The sequence below is a fragment of the Myxocyprinus asiaticus genome, chromosome 25 (genome assembly GCF_019703515.2).
Source record: "Myxocyprinus asiaticus isolate MX2 ecotype Aquarium Trade chromosome 25, UBuf_Myxa_2, whole genome shotgun sequence".
Taxonomy (NCBI): Eukaryota; Metazoa; Chordata; class Actinopteri; order Cypriniformes; family Catostomidae; genus Myxocyprinus; species Myxocyprinus asiaticus.
The window spans coordinates 28,035,213-28,059,807 of NC_059368.1; the positions used below are offsets into that span (position 1 = coordinate 28,035,213).

General features: G+C 38.6%; 1 protein-coding gene across 1 annotated transcript; it reads left to right on the forward strand.

Annotated features, from left to right (window-relative positions):
* Positions 1 to 368: 368 nt before the first annotated feature.
* Positions 369 to 23,115, forward strand: LOC127416533 (spermatogenesis-defective protein 39 homolog). Its single transcript, XM_051655979.1, has 19 exons — positions 369 to 885; positions 1,218 to 1,310; positions 1,427 to 1,541; positions 6,745 to 6,876; positions 6,963 to 7,001; positions 7,087 to 7,151; positions 8,047 to 8,103; positions 8,530 to 8,622; positions 8,776 to 8,809; positions 8,914 to 9,016; positions 9,382 to 9,409; positions 9,666 to 9,739; positions 9,872 to 9,947; positions 15,793 to 15,915; positions 16,107 to 16,148; positions 16,682 to 16,858; positions 16,991 to 17,080; positions 17,160 to 17,264; positions 22,121 to 23,115. Exons 2-19 carry the CDS (start codon positions 1,218 to 1,220, stop codon positions 22,139 to 22,141), a joined length of 1,467 nt encoding a protein of 488 aa, XP_051511939.1. The 5' UTR covers positions 369 to 885; the 3' UTR covers positions 22,142 to 23,115.
* The last annotated feature ends 1,480 nt before the right edge of the window (positions 23,116 to 24,595 follow it).

Sequence of the window (24,595 nt, forward strand, 5' to 3'; positions counted from 1 at the left end):
CAGTGCTGTACATTCGTTCCTGACTATACTGATAATATGACTGATTTTCTGCAACATATGATTGCCCTCAGAAGTGAAATTGACCACCACATGAAGGGTTCCTCTAGTGATAATGACCTTGATTTATTTTCCTGGGTGGGTAAAACATTAGGAAATGCTGCCTGGAATACTTTAAAACAAACTGGGTCAGCAATTGCTGTAATTTTTGGCTTTGTGTTTCTCCTGTATGCCAGTATTCGTATTGGTATGTATCTCTGTGCTAAGATGTTCATGAAAAAGCATGGTGCTTATGCACTTCCTGAAAATAGGTCACAACAATATGACCTGAAGTTACAACTTAAACCTTACAATATGACCTTGAGTTACAACTTCAACCCGTGCAGAACTCGCTGTACCAAAAAAGGAAGTCTTGTTTGGCACAGTCTCAAGAGGGTATAAAGACCTTAACTAATCTTTGATTGTCAGAGTAACACCTCAGCTCTCTAGCTCTTCGCATCTGATCTCCAAATTTGAGGCCTCATCTTGCCTCTCTGTTCTTTAACTTTTTTCCATTTACTTACTTAGTTCATTAGACAAAGACAAGACTTTGTGTTATGAGGTTTATTCCAGGACTTAGTCCTTGGATATAACCTTAAGATATATCTATTTAACGTTTATAATCAAACATTTATATTGCTGTATTATCACATTTATTTTCATTATTTCATATTTTATTCATTTATTAATTTCTGCCAATTAAAATAGTTATTCCTTCTACAAATCATCTGATTTATTGCTGGATCACTCTGCATCACTTTTATTTTGGCGACTTGTTGGAACCAGGAAGTAAAAGGAAAACTCAAATCTGACGTTTCATGTGTCGATTTTCGCTGTAATAATTCGAAGGTAAGTCTGTAATATTGTGATAATAAAATCATATTGTAATCTTTGTTTCTCACGGTCTGTAAAATGGCCGCAATTTAATATGAATAATTATGTATTAATCCTACCCTAAGATTACAGTCGTAGCTAATCTCGAAAAGCCACAGCGGCAGATGACAGAAGCAGCAGCAGCAGCATATAAATAAATGCAGTCTCCTGAATGAAGAGAGATCTGTATGAACGTGTGTTAAATGCGTTTGAACAGATCAGAAGAATCACTGTGAATAAACATGAAGGGTTGACACACTGGAGTCCACAATTTGGCGCAAACCCTGGTTTATTATGTATGTTTTTAGATGACACGGGCCAAACCAGAGGATGACGAGTACTGGAACAACTCAAAATTCAAAGCTTTCACGTTTGATGATGATGACGACGAGTTTTCAAGGGTTAGTTCATTGTTTTTGCTGAGCTCTAAGGTGCGGTGTTCACCTCCACGAGAATAACAACACTCTTAAAACCTTTTCACATATGATTCAGACAATGTTGTGTTCTCATTTCACAGCTGAAAGAGTCCAAACGGGCCGTCAACAGCATTCTGGTCGGTGATGATGATGATGATGATGATGATGACGAAGATGATGTTGAGAGGGTCAGCTGGAGTGGAGAACCGGTGGGAAGTATGCAGTCCTTTCTGTCTTTACTATGGTCTCCACTGTTTGCATCTTTATATTAATAGTGTTTTAAAGAGATCGTTTACGCCTAAATGAAATTCTGTCATTACACTGTGCCCAATTATTAGGCAAATTGTATTCCTCAGGATTCATTTTATCGTTGAACAAACACAGTGCTCTCAGTCAATCCAAAATGTTATTGAAGCTCAAACCTGAATGTTTAACAAAGAAAAACTTTTGTCTTTCTCAGGGGAATATATAAGTGTGCACAATTATTAGGCAACTAAATTACAAAAAGGATTTCTCCTAACTCAATTGTTTATTCTCAATTTTTAGAGTAGATGCAACAAATAAGTAACACAAAATGACAATAAAATAACTATATTAAATAATATAGCCACCCTTCTTTTCAGTAACTGCCATGAGCCTTCCATCCATGGAGTCTGTCAGTTTCTTGATCTGTTCACGATCAACTTTAGCTGAAGCAGCAACCGCAGCCTCCCAAATACTGTTCAAAGGGGTGTATTGTCTTCCCTCACTGTAAATCTCACATTTGAGAAAGGCCCGCAAGTCCTCAATAGGATTTAAGTCGGGTGAGGAAGGGGGCCAAGTCATTATTTGGGCATCTTTGAGGCCCTTGCTGGCTAGCCAAGCAGTGGAGTACTTGGATGCATGTGATGGAGCATTGTCCTGCATAAAGATCATGGCCTTCTTGAATGTTGAGGACTTTTTCCTGTACCAATGCTTGAAGAAAGTACTTTCCAGAAACTGGCAGTAGGTTTGAGAGTTGAGTTTCAGTCCATCTTCAACTCGAAATGGTCCAACAACCTCATCCTTAATGATAGCAGCCCATACCAGAACCCCTCCTCACCCTTGCTGGCACCTGACTCGAAGTGGTGCCCTGTGTCCATTAGTGATCCAGCCACGGGCCCATCCATCTGGTCCATCAAGAGTCACTCTCATTTCATCTGTCCATAAAACCTTTGAAAAATCTGTCTTCAGGTATTCCTTTGCCCAATCTTGATGCTTCAACTTGTGAATATAGTCAGTGGTGGTCGTGTTTCAGCCTTCTTGACCTTGGCCATGTCTCTGAGCACTTGACACCTTGTACTTCTGGACACTCCAGGTAGGTTGCAGTTCTGGAATATAGTAGCATTGGAGGATAAAGGGGTTGCTGGTAGCTTCACGTTTATTCTTCTCAAGTCTTTTGCAGTTAATTTGCGCCTTTTTTCTCCATGTGATTTTGCGCCCCAGTTGACTATTCGCAAACAAAACATTTGATTGTCTGGTGGTCATGCCTCAATAGTTTAGCTATTTCAAGAGTGTTGCATCCGTCTGAAAGGCATTTTACAATATTTGACTTTTCAGTGTCAGTTAAATCTCTTTTTTGGCCCATTTTACCTGAGGTAATTAAGCTGCCTAATAATTATGCACACCTTGATATAAGGTGTTAGTCACTTTCGCCACACCCTCCCTCATTACACAAATACATACCACCTGAAAATGATTGAATCCAATAAGCATTCAAGTTTATATGGTTTGGAGTTGGAAAATGTTAATGGAAATAATGATAAGTTCAGAATACTCGCATGCCTAATAATTGTGCACGCAGTGTATTTACTCACCCTGATGTCTTTTGAAACCCGTATGACTTTCTTTATTCTGAGGGACACAAAATCAGAATGCCCAATAGCTCTTTCCAACAGGGTTCTGCAGCCTTTTTTTACATGAAGTGCCATGTTTAACACTTAAAGCACACATTTTGTATGGTTTACTTTTATTATGCTTTTATTAAGTTCGTAATAAAGTTCCTAAGTGCAATTCTTCAAATATTTTATCTTAATTTTTCTTAAGAATAAAAAGACAGGCTTTGACGTTGTCTGATCAGCCTGCTAATGGAGTTGCCTTGTCACATAGCCAAATTCAGTACTTCAGCACTAAATCGCAATGATACATTTATCTATTAACCTTTTTTTTTTCTTTTTTTTTTAAAGTCGCAAGCACCTTGTGATTTATTTTTATTTTTTTTTATTATAAAGTGCGTGAAATGTGTTCGTTTAATGACATTAACCATCATAGGAGAATTTACTTGCTGCTAACCATTTCATAACCATTTATAGGAGGAAAAGAAACAAATACTTCTGTAGACAAGAGCTAGATGTTCTTGTTGAGGAAATTACTGCAAGGAAAAAGTTCTCCTTGGGAAGCTTGATAATAATATCACATCAGAAATTAAGAGGCGGGTAAATGGGAAAAGGTGGCGGAGGTTGTCTCCGCTGTGCCCAACTCCGATAGGGATGTGGATGGGGGGTGAAAAAGAAAGTCTCAGCTCTCTAATGTTATAATTATTATGTTTCTATGAACTCTAAAGATTGCAGAGAGAGAGCGCTATATGCAGCACATCCGTTTGAATAAGCATGATTGTTCACCACATTAATAAGCTTCAAAATATCATTTATTGTTTGAATTTGGTGATAACATTTACATGGTTTACAAGCTGAAAATAAAAATATAATTAAATACAAAACAGTCAAAAATGTTTTTTTTTTTTTTTGGTCTAAAATCAAATTTTTACGTAAACAGCCCACTGCGACTTCAGACTCAACATGAAAAACCCAGTAAATTCATTAAACATGATTTAATACAACTGTGAGGTTATCCTAATTTTAAGATGATATTTACGACAATATTTAAGAACATTTTTTATTTTTTTCGAGAATTTGAATGCTGCTTAAGTTTTTTCTTAAGAAAAATTATAAGAACTTTAAGACGTTTTTTCGGGAAACCAACTTATTCTTGACTTTATTCTTAAAGGTGCAGTATGTGAGATTCAGAAACCCTTGTTATTAATGACACCTGTGGCCATTAAGTGAACTGCAGCCAGCTACCTGTTGCTCGTGCTCGCGCACACACTCCACAGGGACGCGAGCATCGGGCAAAACAATGACGTAACGTACAAAGAGACTGAGCGTGATTCACTGATATCATGCTGACAGATGAGGTAGCATAATTAAAATTACACAGTTATGATTGTTTTACTACAAACTTTAAGACTAAACTAAAACCACTTATCGGCTAACATAGCATACTGATACACACATACAGCTACATACTACTGAACTATACCAGACAGTTTACTGTTGCACTGCACTGTGATGTTGCACTATTGTATGTTTTGTATGTCATATGTTGTACTACAATCAAGAAACCAGTGTATTTGCTTAAATTTATCCTGTATACCTGACTTTTAGTATAAAGAGAAGATCGTTGAAATTATTTTAAAGTTATGAAGCAGGGTAGCTTGCAATTTGTCAGCATTAGCAGGCAAGATCAAGTTAGCTAAAATTACACCGATCAATCCTTGTGGCACTATATTTCACATGCTTTGCAGTTATGTAAGCTTACCTGTCCAATAAGAAGAACGCCAATTCAGGTCCCTCCAGGAATCAAATGTCCTGCCGATGTTCACTCTAGTTTTCGCTCGACCACGATCACGTTCCCACTTAGCCAGACAGGATACAGTAGATAAAAGTTGTTTTTTTTTTTTTTGCTTACTCTGAGTTTGTGTAGGAGTCAGTGTTGTGCTGGGAGCCGGACGTCTGCTGGATTCCATCTCTATGATAATGTTAACTAGTGTTGCGGACTGTCTGTTGACGCTGTTGAATAGCGGAAGAGAAGCTATTACTGAGGCAAGGCTCTCGGGAGCGCGCATAAACATCACATCCTTTGGATTTTCCCGGCAAAAGCGACCTGCTCCCTTCACATGAAAATCAGTCTACAGGCTTTAATAGGCAACCTTGGAAGTCCGAGAAGGGCTCATTTTCTAAGTTGCGTTACAAACTGTTCACACATTGGCCAAAAAAAAAGTGAATATTACATGAAAATTGTTACATATTGCACCTTTAAGTTACAAATTATGAAGAAAATGGTAGTTAAGAAGAAATTTCTTCTTAAGAACGTTTCGTGAATCTGGCCCCAGGTCCCTTATCCAGTAGCTAAAATGAATAGTTCCCCCCAAAATGGATCATTCTTTCATCATTTACTCACCCCTATGCCATCCCAGATGTGTATGACTTTCTTTCTTCTGCAGAACACAAACGAAGGTTTTTAGAAGAATATCTCAGCTCTGTAGGTCCATGAATGGGTGAATGGGTACCAACATTTTTAAGCTCCAAAAAGCACATAAAGGCAGCATAAAAGTAATCCATAAGACTTTAATGGTTTATTCCATATCTTCTGAAGCGATCCAATCGATTTTGGATGAGAACAGACCAAAATGTAACCATTTTTTCCAAATAAATCTTGACATCAGCAGTTTCTTTTGCGATCATTATTTGAAGCTTGATTACGCTTCCTAGCGCCATCTAGCACTCTGCGCATGCGTCAAGCACTAGGAAGTGTAATCAAGCTTGAAATCACAGTCACGCCTAGAGACTGTTAGTAGGGCTGTCAACTGGGCTGAGAAACTTAATTCAAATTTTTACCTTAAATATTGCCAAAATTGTAATTACATTTGAATTTTCAAGTCAGCAGATTTTTAATTAATGTTGTTTCCTTAGTCCACAAGAGGGCGCATTAAATACATATAAACCATACTGCACCATGTTAAATTATTGCGAAGCATTTTCTTGGCTGTTAAAAAGAGCATTCCATTTTAAACTGATGTGCATAGAATAAAACATTTTTAAATAATTGGTTCATGTTGTCAAATGTTCAGTAATAAGTAAAACAAGAGGGAAAAACCGCTTCAATGGTAAACATGTTATGTTTACATAGTAACATGTTGCACTGGCGCCACAGTATTACCCCAGACTCTGGCTTTATAGTAACAGTGACACCACAGAGTTTTTCATTCAGTACTGTTGTATGTACAATAGTAATATTCCCAGATAGCAGTGCTGTTTGGTTGAACTCAGTGGTGAAGCGGCACAGACAATGAGCCCAGGGGCTGTTCAAACAGACGGAGCACAACAGAATGGATCAGAATGGAAGGATTTCGAGACACCATTTGTTTTTCTATATAAATGCGCTTGATGAAAATCTTTGATTGCTTCGCCGCATTTTATAGTTTATTCTATAAAACATCTCCTTTTGTATTCCACTGAAGAATGTAAAACAGGTTTATAACATATGAGGGTGAGTAAATAATGACAGAATTTTTTTTATTTGGGTAAACTATCCCTTCAGGCTCATCAGTGTTTCTTTGCAGGCATCTCTTGGTCGGTCAAAGAGACCGCCTCCAGCATCCGATCAGGGAGCGAGCAGAGCTTTCCCAAAATAGACACCACTCCTTCACTGTCCAAACAGGGATCTGGATACTCCCTGAGCGCTCTGTTTAAAGGTAATGTAAATTTAAGAGCACTTAAATTATCTGGTTTAATCATTGTAGATTTTTAATCCTCTGATTTTCTGATTATATTCCCTCAGCAAAGAGCAAACCTGGTGGTTTTCAGTCTTTCTCAGAGTGTAAGTTTATATAATTGAAGTATGTAAGAAGATTGCTACTTTAATGTCTCGTCTGTTGACGATTTTATTGTTCACTATTTTCTAGCCTTTAGCGACACATCTGTGAGAACATATGCACCAGAGCTACGGAGGCCTAAGTCAGATGGAAAGGTAATGAATGTAGACATTGGATAATGCATATGGTTTATAGTTTATTACCATAACAATAGCTGGAAGAATTTCCATGGTGCAACTTAAAGGGATAGTTCACCCAAAAATGAAAATTCTCTCATCATTTACTCACCCACAGCCATCCCAGATGTGTATGACTTCCTTTCTTCTGCAAAACACAAATGAAGATTTTAAGAAGAATATCTCAGCTCTGTAGGTCCATACAATGCAAGTGAATGGTGACCAAAACTTTGAAGCTCCAAAAAGTATATAAAGGCAACATAAAAGTAATCCATGTGACTCCAGTGGTTTAATCCATGTCTTCTAAAGCAATCCATTCGGTTTTGGGTGAAAACAGACCAAAATGTAACTGCTTTTTCACTGTACATCTTGCCACTGCAGACTTCCTAGTGCTTGACACATGCGCAGAGCGCTAGATGGTGCTAGGAAATGTAATCAAGCTTGAAATCATGAATGTCAAGTAGATTGCTGATGTCAAGATTTATAGTGAAAAGGAGTATTTTGGTCTGTTCTCACCCAAAACCAATTAGATCTCTTCAGAAGACATTGAATAAACCAGTGGAGTCATATGGATTACTTTTATGCAGTCTTTGTGCTTTTTGGAGCTTCAAAGTTTTGGTCACCATTCACTTGCATTGTATGGACATACAGAGCTGAGATATTCTTCTGAAAATCTTCATTTGTGTTTTGCAGAAGAAAGGAAGTCATACACATCTGGGATGGCATGAGGGTGAGTAAATCATTGATGAATTTTCATTTTTGGGTGAACTATCCCTTTAAGTGTGCAGCGCTTATTCTGAGATTTCTTTGTGTACATTTCTAACATTTCCCTTTTTTTTTTTTTTAATGCAAAACAAAAAAAAATCAATCATAGGATTTTGTCGGTGACCTGAGTCTTGAGGAAACTGTGAGGAGAATGCAGAAAGGAAGGGTAGTGGGCAGTCAAGTGCTATAAATTAAATATACTCTATAATGCACAAGAAAGTCAATTTAAAGGTGAAGTGTGTAATTTCTGAGCCAAACAGAATTTCACAAATCATTCTTTCCAAACACTGTCTCCTGCCACTCCTACCTTTGGTCAAATAGGTAGTCCTACTTCAAGTTCATGTCATTGACCGACATTGACATGTCGTACCTCTCAAACAAACAGAGCAATGTTTTGAAAGAACCATAGAGTTTACATTCTTCAAGAAGTCAATCTGTGAATGGCTTGTTATAGTTACCTCTGCACATTATATTGGAAATGTGGAAGTATTTTAACATAAAAAAAAATTACTTCACCTTTAAATTAGACATTGTCAGTTATTTGTTGTAGGTGTGCAACAGACTGAAGTTTTTTATTTTGCTCTCTCAACAGACGTACTCCCTGGAAAAGTTCCGCTCTCTGCAGGACAAGCTTCTGCTGCTGGATGAAGCAGTTGCTGTTTATGATGGCAATGTCATAACTGCGGTAAGCCTTACATCAGCCATTATCAAAATCATCAGCCCTATATGGAAATGTTGTCGTGACATTATAGTGACTCATATTGAAATATACAGTAGTTGGAACATCTTTTTATTGTACTTATTCACTGTGGTTATCATTCATATTTTCCAACAACAGGTTTTGATATATCTCAAAAAATCATTAAGTAAAGGTAAAACATTTTCCAATCTGACATTACTCACCGGTTCCATTTTTTTTTCTCAAAATGTCAAGTTTTTTCAGAAAGTCATTCAGATTTCTTTGTCATTATTGCAGAAATCCTCTTTCGAGAGTTAGTGGCAAGAGATGTAGCTTTACATCATTACGTTCACTATTTAAAAGAGATGGGAGAGCAGAATCTTTTGGTGGAATTACTAAAGTAAGTAAAACTTCCCCACTAAATGAGTAGCATGTAAAACGTTTTCCAGCTGGACTTTTGTCAAGTCATTTTTAGTTGTATAGCGCTTTTCACAACACACATCGTTTCAAAGCAGCTTTACAGAAAATCATGCTTGAACAGAAAATGAAACTATAATATCTATAAAGTCTGTTGTCGGCAATGCTGGCTTGAGAATGTTGACTATTGTGTTCTTTCAATTCAAGGGCAGTTGGCATCTCTTGTGCTGTTTGCATTTGATTATTTAATTTGGAGTTTTTTATTATCCACTTTGGTTTATTGGAATAACTGTCATTTCCCTCATCATGTGCTCTGCTTTGGTCACATATTTTATTACTGTATTTTAGGGCACTTGGCAGGACAGAAGATATGGCGGTAGGTACTAACTAGACTTAGATATTCATTGAACAGCTGTCATTGTACTCATAGCTTACACATGTCAATATGCACATGATCAATATTTATTTAATGAGCTTCATAGAAGTGAAAAAGAGGAAGAAAATGACGTTAAAAGTTAGCACAATTATATTTTTATTTTATCACTTATATTTGGACTGTATGAAAGTGGAAGTTCAAATGGAAATTCTGGTGTTTTCATGTCTTCAGTAAGCTGTCTTTATATTTTAAACAGTTGATGCAATACAAGGAACACTTGAATATTAACGATGAAGGGCGAAGAAGAGATTTCCTCAAAAATTGCCTCAGGTAAAGATAAATTATGACATACAGGCAAATGCAGTCATCTGTCAATACAGTTCAATAGAGAGTTCAGAGTCACCTCCCACTGACATATGATGACAGACTGATGATCTGTTTGATTTTCCCGTTTGTTATCAGCCTTCCTTTCTCTCAAGATGATGCAACTCATGTTCAAGACCACTATACACTCCTCGAGAGGCAGATAATCATAGAGGTGAGGGATCTAGTCCAACCGCTATCACAGTTGTTCCTTTCAACTGATTCTTTTAACACTGCAATGTTTCCTAAAGGAATAGTTTACAATGCCAGCAATGAAAATTCTGTCATAATTTACTCACCCTCATGCTTTTTAAACCTATATGACTTAATTTCTTCTGTGGAACACAAAAAGTAGATGTCAGGTAGAATGTTAAAGGAGACCTATTATTGCCCTTTTTACAAGATGTAATATAAGTCTCAGATGTCCCCAGAATGTGTCTGTGAAGTTTCAGCTCAAAATACCCCACGGATCATTTATTATACCATGTTGTAAATGCCTCTTTTTAGGTGGAATCAAAAACACGCTGTTTTCGTGTGTGTCTCTTTAAATGCAAATGAGCTGCTGCTCCCCGCCCCCTATTATTATACATACAGTAAGCGTAAAAATAACAACATAGCTCTGTTCTCCGTGAATACAATCAGAGACGATGGTAACTTTAGCTGCATTAGCCGTGGAATCAGCTAACAAGCACATTTTGAAAGGCGAAACATTTGCAAACATTAACAAAATATAAAGTGCGACACTAAAGCTGGAACACGACAGTTGGTACTGATCCATGCTTGAGAATCAAATATTTGGAAAATCCTGCTTTATATTTGTGGCAGCGGGGGCGTGGTCGAGCGCCGTCCAGAGAGAGAGAAAGTGGTAAGGGCGCTTACACCGGAGCTAAATTATGTCTAACACCTGTCTCTAATTCCAGTGAGCTTGGGAGAGCGGCATATAAACAGCCACGCCACCGTCAGAAGCAGAGAGAGAACGACATGTCAGTTCAGTGTTGGCGTGTGTCCTGAATGTCAAAAAGCTGCATGTCTTTTAGGATGTTTATGTTTATGGAGAGTTTTTGTTATTGGTGAAGCTGAGTGAACCCAGGAAAACACTAGAGAGAGTGTACAGGCTGTGCAGAGGGCAGAAAATAAAAGCCTTACTTTGACGGTGTCTGAGCTTCCCGACCCGTCCTTTCCCGTGCAGCCTTCACAATATTGATCTTCATTCACAAAGCAGTCCGGTGTAAAATGATTTGCACAAACATACACAAATTTTGGTATGTTTTGGGGCACATTTGCTTCAAAAACAAAACTTGTCCACCATCTTCAGTGGATCTGATGCTGGGAGTACATGAAGACTTATGTTCACTTTTACAGCCTACAACAGAACACGTATGACGCTTACGAAGCTGAGACATTATTCTTCTCACCGTAGCTTCTCCAGCGCGGAAAAAAATGGCGGACTGTGTGTAGATCACTCGGGGGAGGATCTATGGTAATAGGGTGGAGTCCGTCACCAGTCGTGGGCGTGGCTGTGGCCTGCTCTAAAGTGACGTCACTTTAGAGCAGAAACGAAAACCGATCATTTTGAGACACTGTTTTTGATTAATAGAAATATAAGAAAGAGGAGTGGGTGGACTTTTAACATTGTAGGGTGGTTGTGTACACACACTGCCGATCGGTGTGGAGCTCCTCAGTTCTTTTGCTGTTTTTGTTTGTTTGTCCTGTGTTTAGTAATCTTTTTCCAGTCAGTTTTACCAGAGACGAACTGCTGAACATTCGACAGCATATACCAGACAATCTTTTCCCGGTTTTTGAATATTCAGACGTTTTGCTAGTCATTTTAGTTGGAGGCACAGCTCTGCTGTTCAAGAAACGCAGGCGAGGGAGACGAGCCGGTGCGCTGGTCAAACTCCGTCAGCACGGATTTCGAACAGCGCTGCCGAGTATTCAGTTAGCAAATCTCCGCCCTCTTCCTAACAAAACGGACGAACTACATCTCCTCACCCGTACAAACGAGGACTTTTCAACCTCTGCTGCCTTGTGCTTCACAGAAACCTGGATGAGTGAAGCCATACCGGACAGCGTGTTACATCTGCCAGGCTTCCAGCTGTTCAGAGCGGATCGCATCACGGAGTTAACTGGGAAAACGAGAGGTGGTGGAACATGCTTTTACATCAATGAAAGTTGGTGTACAGATGTAACAATGTTAAAGAGGATGTGCTGTCCAAATTTGGAAGCGTTCTTTATTAACTGTAAGCCATTCTACTCGCTGCGGGAGTTTTCCTCGTTTATTCTGGTGAGTGTTTACATCGCGCCAAACGCGTGTTTGAACATAGCGCTGCAACAGCTGGCTGATCAAATCACAGACACGGAACAACAATACCCGGACTCCGTTATTATTTTTCTTGGGGATTTTAACAAAGCAAACCTCACACGTGAACTGCCGAAATACAAACAGCACATTACATGCCCTAACAGAGACAGAAATATACTGGATCACTGTTACACAACAATAAAGGATGCATATTGCTCTGTCCCTAGAGCAGCTTTGGGACTCTCTGATCACTGTCTGGTTCATCTTCCTACCTACAGGCAGAAATTAAAATCAACCAAGCCAGTAGTAAGGACTGTAAAGAGATGGACCAATGAAGCAGAGTGGGAATTACAAGCCTGCTTCGATTTCACGTATTGGAGTGTTTTTGTGGCTGCAGCCACAGACCTGGACGAGCTCACAGATACTGTTACATCATATATCAGTTTCTGTGAGGTTATGTGTATTCCTACTAGGACTTATTTAAAGTTCAACAATGACAAACCGTAGTTTACAGCAGAGCTCAGGCAGCTTCGTCAGGCCAAAGAAGATGCTTACGGGGTGGGGATAAAGTCTTGTACAATCAGGCCAGGAACACACTGAACAGGGATATCAGAGTGGCTAAAAGAAGATACTCTGAGAAGCTGAAAAACAAGTTTTCAGCTAACGACACTGCATCAGTGTGGAGTGGCATGAAACAACTCACAAATTACAGGACTCCTACCCCCAACCCTGTAGGGAACCAACAACTAGCTGACGACCTGAATGTGTTCTACTGCAGATTTGAAAGGCCCAGTCTCACACCCCACACCCATTCTGACCTTCACCTCCTGCAACCCCCCTCTTCCCCCCTCCTGCTACTCAACCTGCACTTTAGATCTGTGAAGATGATGTGAGCAAAAGACGAGGAAGGCTTCAGGCCCAGATGGCGTCTCACCAGCGTGTCTTCGATCCTGTGCTAACCAGCTGGCCCCCATCTTCACACAGATCTTCAATAGATCACTGGAGCAGTGTGAAGTCCCATGCTGCTTCAAACGCTCAATCATTATTCCTGTCCCAAAGAAACCAAAAATCACAGGACTTAATGACTACAGACCTGTCGCCATGACGTCTGTGGTCATGAAATAATTTGAGAGACTGGTGTTGGCCCACCTGAAGAACATCAGTGGACCCTTTCTAGATCCCCTTCAATTTGCTTATCGAGCAAACAGGTCTGTGGATGATGCAGTCAACATGGGATTGCATCATATCCTGCAACATCTGGACAGACCAGGGACATATGCAAGGATCCTTTTTGTGGACTTCAGTTCAGCTTTCAAAACCATCATCCCAGCTATACTCCAGAAAAAATTACACCAACTCTCTGTTCCCAAACTTCAGCTCCTGAAGTTTGCAGACGACACCACTGTCATCGGCCTCATCCGAGATGATGATGAGTCTGCATACAGAAGGGAGGTTGAACAGCGGGCTGTCTGGTGCAGTCAAAACAACCTTCAGCTGAACATGCTCAAAACGATGGAGATCATTGTGGACGTTAGGAGGAACACCCCAACACTGACCCCCCTCACCATTCTAAACAGCACTGTGGCAGCAGTGGAGTCATTCAGGTTCCTGGGCACTACCATCTCACAGGACCTGAAGTGGGAGACCCACATTGACTGAAAAAGGCCCAGCAGAGGTTGTACTTCCTTCGCCAGCTGAGGAAATTCAACCTGCCGCAGGCGCTGCTGATACAGTTTTACTCAGCATTCATTGAGTCTGTCCTCTGCACTTCAATAACTGTCTGGTTTGGTTCAGCTATGAAATCAGACATCAGAAGACTACAAAGGACAGTTCGGACTGCTGAGAGGATTATTGGTTGCCCCCTGCACCCCCTTCAAGAACTATACACTTCCAGAGTGAGAAAAAGGCTGGAAAAATCACTCTGGACCTCACTCACCCTGCCCACTACCTTTTTGAACTGTTGCCTTCTGGCCGACACTTCAGAGCTCTGAGCACCAGAACCGTCAGGCACAGGAACAGTTTTTCCCCTCAGGCTATCCATCTCATGAACAGTTAAATTGCCCCATTGAGCAATAACTATGTGCAATACACAGTTTAGTCTTTCTTATATTTATCCAACACATCCAACCTCTTCTGCCATTTCATTCCTCAGGGAAAAAACAAACAAAACATTTGCACTGTACATAACTGATTGTATTAGATTTGCACTACCCATGTGTATGTGTGTATGTATGTATGTATGTGTGTGTCTGTACGTGTGTGTATAATTAGTTCTATTTTGTATTTTTTATTATTATCTATGTCTTGCTGCTGTTTTTGTATTGTTTTTGTATTGTTGTACACTGGAAGCTCCTGTCACCAAGACAAATTCCTTGTATGTGAAAGCATACTTGGCAATAAAGCTGAAAGCTAAAGCTAAATGGTATTGCAAAAATAACTAGATAGTTGAAGTTTGTAAACACAAACTTTGATGTTGGCTTGAGAAAGCCTTTTCTGAAAGTTTTAAGTAGTTTTTAGAGTTTTAAGTTTGATGGCTATACAGACATTGCTGTAAAGTCATAAATTAAGCAATGTCATTAAAAGCATGTTGCTTGGTGTTGCAAGCATGTTTTAGCATGTTGCTGAGCATTGCTAGTATGTTATAGCAGGGGCCTAGGGTGTTCTGGCTAGTTGCTAGGTGTTGCTATCATGTTTTAGCTGACTGCTTGGGTGTTCTGGCTAGTTGCTAGGCATTGCTAGCCTGTTTTAGCTGGTTGCTAGGGTGTTCTGACTGTTTGTAGGGTGTTTTGGCTTGTTAGTAGGCATTGCTAGCACATTTTTGCTAATTGTGATGGTTGTGTGGCTAGTTGCTTGCTACTGCTAGCATGTTTAGAGAGAGAGAGAGAGACAGCAGCTTAGAGCAGTGGTTCTCAACCAGGGGGCCGGGACCCACTAGGGGCCCTCAGCACACTTCCAAGGGGGCCTCAAGTTGACTTGAAATTAATTAATATAAGAAATATAAGAATAATTCAACTGAATTAAAATGTTTCCTTCCATTGGTCATCAAACAGATAGCCCCGCCTCAAAACTTATGCCATTGGTCGAGTATATGTTGCTATATCGGACCACTCAAACAGAGCAATGTTTTTACAATGCCACAGTGCTGTTTACACATTCCAGCAAGTCATTTTACGAAAGGCTTTATTTAGTTATGTCTCTGCAAATTAAACTGGGATTGGAAAAAGTATGGCAAAATTTCACAATTCACCTTTAAGGTTTTGTTTAACTTTTTTTCTGCTGTGCTGTAGCAGAAATAGAGAAGAGTACCTCAGCTTATAGAGCTGTTTTTCAATATTTCCTCATCAGCTCCTCACTGTTCCTCTTTCCTGTCTTTGAGTGCAGTGTACAGAGGGTGGAGTTGTCTCTGTACAGAGGGAAGTGAGTGGGATGGGCTCCTCTTAAACTGGGTTATGCAGCAGTTGTTTCCTTAGATTTCAGTTTGGAAATTGTCACATTTTGTCATATTGCATAGTAGCACTTATGAACAAGTGTGTTTTAGTTTGCAACAACAATTTATATGAATGTTGGGTATCAGTTAAAACTTTGTGGTCAGGTAAGTACCATAATTGTCAGGTATGAGAACATTAGTCCCTGAGCAAAAATATCCTTGTGGTAAAGTTGTGTCACTGTATTCTGCATAGAAATTCATTCATTTGTATGCTCACTGTGCTTTTGCCAGGCTAGTGACAAAAAGGCACAGGCAGACGTCTTTAAGAAGTTCCCCAGAAAAGCGTCCATCTTAAATATGCCAATCATTACCACACTCTACTACTCCTGCTTCTATCATTACGGAGAGTCAGAGGTACAAACACATGCTTTCACAAACTTTCACAAATCACAAACTGCTTTATTATAATATTATAGATTCAATTTAACTTAATTAAATGCTAAATTGAATTAGGATATTTGTTATATATTCAGTTCCCATGGTATGTATAAAAAAATAAAAAAATAAAAAAATAAATGTCATTTTCATTTTTCTTTCAACTGAAGGGAACTTATAGCAGCCCTGCGAACATTAGAAAAACCTTCAGGGTAAGATAAAAAGACATATTCTGTTCAGTATTTACCAACCTGCAGTACCAGTCAAATGTTTGGACATACCTGCTCACTCTTTATTATTACTATATTTTACAATTTTAAATAATTGTGAAGTTATGTCGAAGTCAAAACTATTAAGTAACTCAAATGGAATTATGGAAAATATTCAATGATCAATACATTTTAAACAAACTAAAATCTGTTTTGAGTTTCTTCAAAGTAGCCACTTTTAGAAACTATTCAACTTTTGAAAGGAATCACTTTTCACCATCCAGTCTAACTTTTTTTATTTTATTTTTTTTTTTTTTGAGAAATTTGTACAAAGGCACAATTTAGATTTGTCTATAAAACTAATTTCAATGATTAAAGCACAAGCCTTAAAAGGATTTCCAAGGTGTGTCCGAACTTTTGACTAGTAGTGCGACTATAAAAATCTCAGGTAGCTTTTAGTAGGAATTTGTTTAAAATAGTTTTTAAAAAAAGTTCCTTTCCATTCGTGATTAATTATTTACTATAACCTAAAACAGATTTCAGATAAGCAGTACATTCTCACAGCTCTTGGTGCAAGGGCTAAGTTGAAATCATGGTTTGATGTGGATAGTCTCTTCAACACCAAGAACTGGCTGGGATACACCAAGAAAAGATCCCCCATTGGCTTCCACAGAGTGGTGGACATCCTACAGAAAAACAATGCACCTGTACAGGTACCTCAGTTTCGATAGTGATATTTAGAGTGTTGTAAAAACTGCGTTGTTTCCTCCTGGTCCAACATACCATGTGACAAATCAGTAACCATTTTTGTGTGCACTGTAAATGCAGTTTTCCTTGATGTGCAGGTGCTGGAGGAGTATATGAACCTCATTGATGACCCAGAGCTCAAGCTTAGTATGGCTCTAAAATATAAATGCCATGACATCGTCATCAATGTGAGTGCATTCTTAACTCCGTATTAAACAGTGTGGCTTTGTGGAATCTGTGCCTTTGACATGTGTTTTGTCCATTCAGACGTACAGAGACCTGAAGGACCGGCATCAGCTTACTCTGTACAAGGAGAAGTTGGAACGAGACTCTGTTGAATACAGGAAGATTCAGGAACTCCTCAATAATGGGGTAAGAGGAAGCAAGCAGCCATTTCTGAATCATTCTCTGATTCACAATTTCAAATGGAGCCATTTTCCTGTGAAGTGGTTTGAAAATGTTCGGGGATAATGGAAAAACTGGGCATCTCGAAAAATCACGTCTTGTAGTAATGTGATTTATCAGTGCCACACAGGTCACTTGTATCTGCGTTTTCATTATGTTCTAGAGGTACACGATTATGACAAAAATAGTTGTTGGTTATTTCCTTTATTGTAATTGTGATTAATTAATTTCAATGAATAGAATTTACATTAAAATACTTATTTTGTTTGGGGCAACTACATAATTATTTATTTATTTATTTATTTATTTTTAATAGTTTTGCGTGCCCTCTCAAATTTTATGGCCCTTGCAATATTTATTTATTTATTTATTTAATTTGCCATTTACCATGATTTTACTATATTATTTTTGTGGAAACATGGTTTGACTGTAGCAATAGTACACAATGCAGTAACTATAGTTGTGGGTGGAAATCATGGTTTTAGTTTTGTAAATATTGTAGTAACCATGACTGTAGTAGGCTAACCTATTTTTTTTTTTGGCGGAAACCATTGTTTTTATGGTTTCGCTATGAATATTATGGTTAAAATATGGTACATTTATTCCGAAGGAACGCAAATTATTGCGAGGGAATGCTAAACTTATTTCGAGGGAATGCAAAACGTTTTGCAAGGAAAACATTTTTTGCAAGGGAACGCAAAACTTAATGCGAGGAAACACAAAACTTAATGCGAGGAAACAAACTTGCAAGGGAATGGAAAACTTATTGTGAGGAGACTCAAACTGTTGTGAAGGAACACAAAACTTATTGCGAGGGAAAGCAAACTATTGCGAGGGATCACAAAATGTATTGCGAGGGAATGTAAACTATTGCGAAGAATCGCAAAACTTATTGCGAGGGAACGTATACTATTGCTAGGAATCGCAAAGCTTATTGCAAGGAAAATTTTTTTGCATGGGAACACAACTTAATGCGAGGAAACAAACTATTGCAAGGGAACGCAAAACGTAATGCGAGGAAACAAACTTGCAAGGGAACGCAAAACTTATTGCGAGGAGACTCAAACTGTTGTGAGGGAACGCAAAACTTGTTGCGAGGGATCACAAAATGTATTGCGAGGGAATGTAAACTATTGCGAGGAATCGCAAAACTTATTGCGAGGGAACGTAAACAATAGCGAGGAATCGCAAAACTTATTGCAAGGAAATCTTTTTTGCATGGGAACACAAAACTTAATGCGAGGAAACAAACTTGCAAGGGAACGCAAAACTTATTGCGAGGAGACTCAAACTGTTGCAAGGGAACGTAAACTATTGCGAGGAATCGCAAAACTTATTGCGAGGGAACGTAAACTATTGCGAGGGAAGGTAAACTATTGCAAGGAATTGCAAAACTTATTGTGAGGGAACGTAAACTATTGCAAGGAATCGCAAAACTTATTGCGAGGGTACATAAACTATTGCGAGGAATCGCAAAACTTATGCGAGGGAACGTAAACAATTGCTAGGAATCACAAAACTAATTGCGAGGGAACGCTAAATTTATTTCGAGGGAATGCAAAACATTTTGCAAGGAAAACATTTTTTGCAAGGGAACGCAAAACTTAATGCGAGATAACAAACTATTGCAAGGGAATGCAAAACTTAATGCGAGGAGACTCAAACTGTTGTGAGGGAACGCAAAACTTGTTGCGAGGGAAAGCAAACTATTGCGAGGGATCACAAATGTATTGCGAGGGAACGTAAACTATTGCGAGGAATCACAAAACGTATTGCGAGGGAATGTAAACAATTGCTAGGAATCGCAAAACTTATTGCAAGGAAAAATTTTTTTGCAAGGGAACGCAAAACTTAATGCGAGGAAACAAACTATTGCAAGGGAACACAACTTAATGCGAGGAAACAAACTTGCAAGGGAATGCAAAACTTATTGAGAGGAGACTCAAACTGTTGTGAGGGAATGCAAAACTTATTGCGAGGGAATGTAAACTATTGCGAGGAATCGCAAAACTTATTGCAAGGGAACGCAAACTATTGCGAGGAATCGCAAAACATATTGCGAGGGAACGCAAACTATTGCGAGGAATCGCAAAACGTATTGCGAGGGAATGTAAACAATTGCTATGAATCACAAAACTTATTGCAAGGAAAACATTTTTTGCAAGGGAACGCAAAACTTAACGTGAGGAAACAAACTTGCAAGGGAATGCAAAACTTATTGAGAGGAGACTCAAACTGTTGTGAGGAATGCAAAACTTATTGCGAGGGAACGTAAACAATTGCTAGGAATTGCAAAACTTATTGCAAGGAAAACATTTTTTGCAAGGGAATGTTTTGCGAGGAATCGCAAAACATATTGCGAGGGAACGCAAACTATTGCGAGGAATCGCAAAACATTGCGAGGGAACGCAAACTATTGCGAGGAATCGCAAAACTTATTGCGAGGGAACGCAAACTATTGCGAGGAATCGCAAAACATATTGCGAGGGAACGCAAACTATTGCGAGGAATCGCAAAACATATTGCGAGGGAACGCAAACTATTGCGAGGAATCGCAAAACATATTGCGAGGGAACGCAAACTATTGCGAGAATCGCAAAACATATTGCGAGGGAACGCAAACTATTGCGAGAATCGCAAAACATATTGCGAGGAACGCAAACTATTGCGAGGAATCGCAAAACATATTGCGAGGAACGCAAACTATTGCGAGGAATCGCAAAACATATTGCGAGGGAACGCAAACTATTGCGAGGAATCGCAAAACATATTGCGAGGGAACGCAAACTATTGCGAGGAATCGCAAAACATATTGCGAGGGAACGCAAACTATTGCGAGGAATCGCAAAACTTATTGCGAGGGAACGCAAACTATTGCGAGGAATCGCAAAACTTATTGCGAGGGAACGCAAACTATTGCGAGGAATCGCAAAACTTATTGCGAGGGAACGCAAACTATTGCGAGGAATCGCAAAACATATTGCGAGGGAACGCAAACTATTGCGAGGAATCGCAAAACATATTGCGAGGGAACGCAAACTATTGCGAGGAATCGCAAAACATATTGCGAGGGAACGCAAACTATTGCGAGGAATCGCAAAACGTATTGCGAGGGAACGCAAAACATATTGCGAGGGAACGCAAACTATTTCGAAGCAACATAAAATGTATTGAGAGAGAGAGAACGCAAACTGTTGTGAGGGAACGCAAAACTTATTGCGAGGGAACGCAAAACTTATTGCGAGGGACCGCAAACTATTGCGAGAGAATGCAAAACATATTGCGAGGGAACACAAAACATTGCGAGGGAATGCAAACTATTGCGAAGAAACAACGTATTGAGAGAACGCAAACTTTTGCGAGGGAACGCAAAACATATTGCAAGGGAACGCAAACTATTGCGAGGAATCACAAAACTTATTGCGAGGGTACGTAAACTATTGCGAGTAATCGCAAAACTTATTGCGAGGGTACGTAAACTATTGCGAGGAATCGCAAAACTTATTGCGAGGGAACGTAAACAATTGCTAGGAATCGCAAAACTAATTGCAAGGGAACGCAAACTATTGCGAGGAATCGCAAAACTTATTGCGAGGGAACGCAAACTATTGCGAAGGATCGCAAAACGTATTGAGAGAGAAAGCAAAACTTATTGCGAGGGAACACAAACTATTGCGAGGGAATGCAAAACATATTGTGAGGGAACAAAACTTATTGCGAGGGAACGCAAACTATTGCGAAGAAACAAAACGTATTGAGAGAGAACGCAAACTGTTGTGAGGGAATGCAAAACATATTGCAAGGGAATGCAAACTATTGCGAAGCAACGTAAAACGTATTGAGAGAGAACGCAAACTGTTGTGAGGGAACGCCAAACTTATGCGAGGGAATGCAAACTATTGCGAGGGAACACAAAACTTATTGCGAGGGAACGCAAACTATTGCGTTGAAACAAAACGTATTGAGAGAGAACGCAAACTGTTGTGAGGGAATGCAAAACTTATTGCGAGGGAACGCAAAACTTATTGCGAGGGAACGCAAAACATATTGCGAGGGAACACAAAACATATTGCGAGGGAACACAAACTATTGCAAGAGAATGCAAAACATATTGCGAGGGAACACAAAACTTATTGCGAGGGAACGCAAACTATTGCGAGAGAATGCAAAACATATTGCGAGGGATTGCAAAATGTATTGTGATGGAACGCAAACTATTGCGAAGAAACAAAACATATTGCGAGGAAACGCAAACTATTGGAAGGGAACGCAAACTATTGCAAGGTAATGCGAAACTATTTCAGAAAACAATTTCCCGCCCTGTCCTGTAAGGGGCTCTGTAACTACATGCCGTATTCTTTATGTTGAGTACACATGCAAAACAAGCTGAAAACTGTCTCCGTATTACTTTATTGCTGCTTTATTCATCAGTAAATCAAGGCAGTGTCTAACGGCCAACCTCACATTGTTCCAAAATACTGACAATGCTTTTCACTTTGGTTCTCAAGCGTATTTTTGAATGTAAGGCAATGTTTCCTCAGCACACATTTTCATATGCCACCACAAACAGAAGTGAAACAAAATGCGAATTTTTGGATCATACTGCTGCAAACTCACTTATTAGAACCAGGAAATTAAGCAATTTTGACACAGTGGGATTAGACCTAAATGGAATGCTGGAACTGACACTAGTTAATCACGGCAGTCGTAATATTGATTATTTTTTTCAATTTGTTGTGCAGTCCTAATATGAAATATGTTTTGTGTACTTTATTCTGACATTTAAAAGATTACATGTCTGATTTTTGTTCTTGTCGCTTCAGCAAATCAGATGGAAAAACTGACACATGGAGCCTGACAATATTGCACAAAAACACCATGAAGCTGCCTAAGAAGGAACCTTGTCACAGGCTGGACAAACAGGACTGAGAGATCCCTAACTTGCTCAAAGTCTCAAGGGCATCGACTGCTTAAAAAAACCAGTGGTCCCTTCTGCTTTATTCAGTGGGATAATTCTCTTGCCAGTGTCTGCTTAGTATGATTGTAAACCTGCCAAGTGTCCTTCTGCCAACTGTAGAGGTGAACACTGATGGAACATTTCAACTGAAATAAGGAAGACAACATCAGTGTGCACGTTACTGACGTGCACAAAATATTACTTGTCACTCTGAACTCTCCACACCCTTTTGTTTTTTCCCGTGTATAAATGTAAGGACATTCCTCCTCCACTGTGTTTTACATATTAAAGATAATATATGATACAATTATTTGAGGACTGTCTGATACAGTACAGGCTGTCTGGTTATGTGACTCTATCTTTTTTTTTTTAGTTGCTGTTCTGAAAAGTGCTTGACACAAGTTCTCTGAAAGATAATAGGGTAACCACAAAGTTTCTGTTAACAAGTGTTATTTATAGTCTGAATTATAACCTCAGATTGAGAGTGCTTAGTATCAGTATGAGCCAGGGAGTTTTGGATAAAAGCGTCTGCTAAATGTCATTGATTTTATCACCCTTTTTCTATTCTTCTTTTCCATAACCATAAAACTCAGAAAGAATTGAACAGTTTTATAGAGACTGACAAATTGAAACGACCTTGTTTTCATCTAAAATGTGATGGATTGTATGCATTATACATTTTATTACAGATGTTGTTAGACCATAATAACCACAGGTAAGACCATGGATGGTTTTTCAAAACTATGGTTGAACATAACGGTTTCTATAAAACAGACCTGTATTTATTATTTTAAAAATTTGCCAAACACATTTGGAATTTAAACTCATAAAAATAAAAAATCTCCCTCATCCTCTAATATATTATGTTGTAGCCTTTGAATATACATTTCCACAAATTTGATAGCTACTAGTTTACTACAGTCAAACTATAATAATTTTGAGTATTTGTGAAAATATATTGTGCTGACTTCAGATAGATCTTAAAGGAATATTCTGGGTTCAATACAAGTTAAGCTCAATTGACAGTATTTGTGGTATAAAGTTGATTACAATAAAAAAATCATTCAGACTCTTCCCTCCTTTAAAAGAAAAAGAAAACAGTTGTTGAAGCTGTTTAAATCGTTGTTTTTGCAGAGTTTTAGGGTTTACGGCAATACGTTGTGGCGATGAATTTGTAAAATTGGATAAAACTTTACACAGAAAAGGATAGTACGCAATTTTATCACACTTAAATCATGTTAACGCCAGGGACTGAAAATGGTTCAAGGATCAAAAACCGAAACAAACTAAATTTTTTGCAGAACATAACTGAATCGTTTTTAGTCCCTGGTGAACGTGCATATTGTTGATGTCTTGTGGCTATACTTTTGAAACAGTGAGGATTTTAAAGAGATAGTTCACCCAAAAATGAAAATTCTCTCATCATTTACTCGCCCTCATGCCATCCCAGATATGTATGACTTTCTTTCTTCTGCAGAACACAAATGAAGATTTTTAGAAGAATAGTTCAGCTCTGTAGGTCCATACAATGCAAGTGAATGGTGATCAGACCTTTGTAGCTCCAAAAAGCACATAAAGGAAACATAAAAGTAATCCATATCAGATCAAAATTTAAGTCCTTTTTTACTCTAAATCTTCACATGTGATGACTGTTTAGTTTCACTTTCACATCTGAAGATTTAGAGTAAAAAGGGCTTAAATATTGATCTGTTTCTCATTCACACCTATCATGTCGCTTCTGAAGACTTAGATTTAACCAATGGAGTCATATGGATTACTTTTATGTTTCCTTTATATGATTTTTGGAGCTACAAAGGTCTGATCACCATTTACTTGAATTGTGAGGACCATCAGAGCTGAAATATTCTAAAAATCTTCATTTGCCTTCTGCAAAAGAAAGAAAGCCATGTTTCTGGAATGGCATGACTGTGGGTAAATGATGAGAGAATTTTCATTTTTGGGTGAACTATCCCTTTAAATAAAAATAACTAGACAATGAATATAGAAATGAACTATATACAGTATATATATATATATATATATATATATATATATATATATATATATATATAGGCAAATCATATTAACATGTTCATTGTATATATACATAACTTAAATTGCTCAAATTTCAGAGTCAGTAAATAAAGAAAATAGCAGAATACTTACAGATTGCTGCTTGTGCCATTACACCTAATTCCTCATTTAAAATGTAACCCTCCCCGACTAGTTTTAATGCAAAATCGTCATTGAATTTGTCCTATCTGCCCAGCAATCACATGGTTGATACTTATTTTCTCAAGACCACTGAGGCGATTCATGGTGTACCTATACTGTTTATCAT